This window comes from Crocuta crocuta, unplaced genomic scaffold, assembly GCF_008692635.1.
Source record: "Crocuta crocuta isolate KB4526 unplaced genomic scaffold, BGI_CrCroc_1.0 scaffold1468, whole genome shotgun sequence".
Taxonomy (NCBI): domain Eukaryota; kingdom Metazoa; phylum Chordata; class Mammalia; order Carnivora; family Hyaenidae; genus Crocuta; species Crocuta crocuta.
Genome location: NW_027531991.1, coordinates 377,228 through 381,645, shown reverse-complemented (window position 1 = coordinate 381,645; position 4,418 = coordinate 377,228). Strand labels below are relative to the sequence as shown.

Below are 4,418 nucleotides of genomic sequence, written 5' to 3'. Positions count from 1 at the left end.
TAAAAATAAACCTCTTGGCTTCAAGTATGGCAAGTCAACGCCATTTGATAACCCAGCCTTTACTAAGTATCTGATTTTATAAAGACCAATATTTTTAAATGAACAATGTTATAATAAACAGGGACCTATTATTTTCCAAAATGGCAGATGATGATAGCAAACCTATTAAAGAGATCGTGGTACACATTCCCATTTATTTACAGCAACTATAATGGTCATATAAAAAGTTAAGTGAAAGGATCTGGCCCAGCTCAACCAATACCAGATGTGTGGCACTAGCTATTTTGAGGATCAAATGAGGTACTGCAGAGAAAAATGATATAGAACCTATAAACTGTTATGTGTATAGTATTTCTTAGATGACCTTTAAGGTCCCTTCCAACTCTGAAATGATTCTATTGTATACCCAGAGTCCTAACTGGAAAGACCAAAAATACAAAATGATGGAATGGATGAAGGAGGCTGGATCATGACAACTGTCGCAAGGCTCACACAGTAGCAGGACAGAGCCCAACGAACAGTATTTGGCAAGGGCAGTCACCAACCTTTGGGGATGTCTACCCAATTCCTTCTCTATAAGATTCTCCTCTAGTCCCAAGGAAAGGCCTGTCCTTAGCAGCCATATTTGTACTCTGTGAACTCACTCCTGTGGTCACAGCAGATGGTACCAGACATGCTCACCCACTTAAGCAAGCCTTTAAGATTCTCTCTTCTAGGAAGACAGAACTGGGGCTGAAAAACAGCTCCAAAGCATGTGGTTGGAACTAAAAGGCATGTGAAATACAGAGCAAGAGAGTGAACAGATATCTTCTGCAACAGGTACAAAGAATCAGTGAAAAACAATACAAAGAGATAACATGTTACTTTATTACTTTACGTCTTTTGCTGTTGAAGAACTACATCTAATTAAATTCCCTACTGACAGTCAATTATATAAGCTTTATATATGAAGAACAACATATCAAGTTATTAAGCCCTACTTAAAACTGTTGACTGAGCACTAGATTAAAATCAATGTGGGGGCGCCTGGGTGGCTCAGTGGGTTGAACGTCTGACTTCGGCCCAGGTCATGATCCCCCACTTTGTGGGTTCGAGCCCCATGTCGGGCTCTGTACTAATAGCTCGGAGCCTGGAGCTTGCTTCAGATTCTGTGTCTCCCTCTCTCTCTGCCCCTCCCCTGCTTGTACTCTGTCTCCCAAAAAAATAAAACATTAAAAATAAATGAAATAAAATCAATGTGAAATAATTCAACAAGATTCATTTAAAAAGGCTGTTTAGTGAGGAGAATCATCAAGAAAGGCTTGCATACCCCAAAGTTAAAAGAATAAAAATACCAAGTGATGGAGATGATGTGGCACGACTCCCATTCATGGCTAGTGGGAGTCTGTAACACAGTGCAACTACTCAGGAAAATAATTCAGCAGTTTCTTTTCAGGTTAAACATACACTTCCTATCCAAAGCAGCCAATTCACTCCCTACATATTTACGACCCCAAAACAAAAGTATATGTCCATAAAAAGATGTGAATGTTGATAGCAGGCTTATTAATAATAGCTAAACACTGAAAATCCAAATGCTTATTTCAGGAAACTAGATAAATCAAGTGTAGAATACTTCTCAGTAACACAAAGGAAAGAACTAGTGATAATGCAACAACATGGATGAATCTCAAAAACATGCTGAACAAAAAAGCCAGATACAAAAGAATACATACTGTACCACTCCACTTACACGAAGTTACAGAATAAGCAAAACTAAGTGATGGTGACAGAAGTCAGATCAATGGTCAATTGATGGGGGAGGGGCTTGACAATAAAGGCATGAATGATATGCCAAAACTAATGCGATGAAACTAACACAGTACTTGCAGGGAAATTTACAGGTGTAAATACCTATATTAAGAGACAAGATTTCAAATCCAAATCCTAACCTTCTACCTTAAGAAATTAGGAAAAAAAGGGCAAACTAAACCAACAAAAGCAGAAAAAAGGAATAAAGATTATAATGGAAATACAGGAGATAGAGAAAATCACCAAAACCAAAGTTCCTTCTTTGTGAAGATCAGCAAAAGTGACAAACTTTTAACTACATTGACAAAAAAATGATTCAAATTACTAAAATCAGGAATAAAAGAGGGATATTACTAATAACCTTAAAGAAACAACCATGATTATAAGGGAATACTATCAACACTTTTATGACAACAAATTAGATAAACCTACACAAAATAGACAAATTCCTAGAAAAAAACAAAATGGACTCAAGGAGAAATAAAAAATCCGAACAGACACATAACAAGTACTGAACTGGAAATCTAAAAAAAAAACAGAGAGAAAAATCTTAAGACTAGATAACTTAACCAGTGAACTCTATCAAATATGTGAAGCGGAATTGACATGAATCCTTCAAACTCTCCCCCCAAAAAACAAAAAAAAAACAAAAAAAACAAAAACCAGAAGAGGAGGGAATACTTCCCTACTCATTCTAGGTCAGTATTATCCTAATACCATAACAAAACAAGACAAAAACATAGCAAGAAAAGACAACTATATACCAAAAGTCCTTAGGAATACAAACAAAAAACTCAACAAAATATTAGCAAATTGAAAGCAAAAACATATAAAAAGGATTATACACCAAGATCAAGTGGAATTTATCCCAGGAACAGAGATTGGTTCAACAAATGAAAATCAATGTAATATATCATATTAAAAGAATAAAGGACAGGGGCGCCTGGGTGGCTCAGTCAGTTGAGCATCCGACCTCAGCTCAGATCATGATCTCACCGTTCTTGAGTTCAGCCCTGCATTGGGCTCACTGCTGTCAGTGCAGAGCCTGCTTCGGATACTCTGTCCCCCTCTCTCCCTGCCCTTGTCCCCCCAACTCTGTCAAAAATACATAAACATCTAAAAAATAACACACACACACAAAACAAAAAAAGAATAAAGGACAAAAAGCACACAATCATCTCAATAGATAAAGAAAAAGTAGCTGACAAAATCTAACACCCTTTCATGATAAAAACACGCAATGAACTAGAACAGAAGGGAATTTCCTCAACTGGATAAACAACATCTATGGAAAACCCCCAGTTAACATCATACTTAATGGTGAAATAAAGACCAGATACTTTCCCCTTAAGACCAGGAACAAGAAAAGGGTGTCTGCTCTTGCCACTCTATTTAGTATTGTACTGGAGGTTCTAGCCAGGACCGTTAGACAAAAAAAGAAGAAATATAAGGCAGCAAGATTATAAAGATATATGTAGAAAATACTAAGGAATCCACAAAACTATTAGAGCTGATAAATGACTTCAGCAAAGTTGCAGGATACAAGATCAATACACAAAAATCAGTTATCTTTCAATATACTAGCAATGCACAATCCAAAATTAAAATTAAGAAAGCAATTTCACTTACGATGGTATCAAGAAGAATGAAATATTTAGGAATAAATTTAATAAAAGAAGAGTTGTGTAGTGAAAACTAGAAAACATCACTGAAAGGAATTAAAGACCTAATTAAATGGAAAGATCCAATTTTCACTGATTGGAAGGCTTAACATTAAGATGGCAATACTTCCCAAATTCATCTAAAGATCCAGTACAAGCCCTATCAAAAGCACAGCAGGCATTTTTGCATAAATCGACAAGATGATTCTAAAATAAATATATCATATACACACCATATATCATAAACGTGTCATATCTATCAAATATATCCTATATATCATAAAAATGTGATATATATCCATACAACGGAATAGTATTCAGCAATAAACAGGAATGAAGTACTAATACATGCTACAGTACAGATGAATCTTGAAAACAGTATGTTAAGTGAAATAAGCCAAACATGAAAGGTCACACGATTCCATCTATGTGAAATGTCCAAAATACCTAAATCTATAGAGGCAGAAAGATTACTAGTTGCCAAGGTCTGGAAGCAAAGGAGGGGTTGAGGGAGGCTACAGCTAAAAGGTACAGGAATTCTTTGGGGAGTAACAAAAATGCCCTAAAATTGACTGTGGTGAAGGCTGCAAACTCGGTGACTACACTAAAAGCCATTAAAGTGCACACTTAAAATGGATCAAATACATGATATGTGAATAACATCTCAATAAGGTTGTTAAATAAAAACAATACAGAACCAGTGCAAATATCCGTCTACTCAACATTCCCCCTTTTGTGACCACTAAGAAAAGACAAATTGTATCCTTAAGAGGAAAAACTAGAATGCTAACCCCTTTGGTTCTCTTCCTTCTTTAAGCACTGTTTTTAACCTCAATTTAAAGAGCCCCTCAGTTGAATACAAACCTCTGTAGCTTTCTGTGCCTCTGAAGCAACTCTTTGCACTGTTGTAAAACAAATGTTGAATTCCTGGATGATGGAAGGATACAAACTGTTGAAGTCCAGGAG

General features: G+C 36.1%; 1 protein-coding gene across 1 annotated transcript in view; it reads right to left on the bottom strand.

Annotated features, from left to right (window-relative positions):
* The window catches only part of POLA1 (DNA polymerase alpha 1, catalytic subunit), a 297,019-nt gene that overhangs the window by 239,793 nt on the left and 52,808 nt on the right, over positions 1-4,418 (bottom strand). Inside the window, 1 exon segment of the mRNA XM_077775065.1 lies at positions 4,317-4,418. Within this exon segment, the coding sequence (XP_077631191.1) occupies positions 4,317-4,418 (102 nt within the window).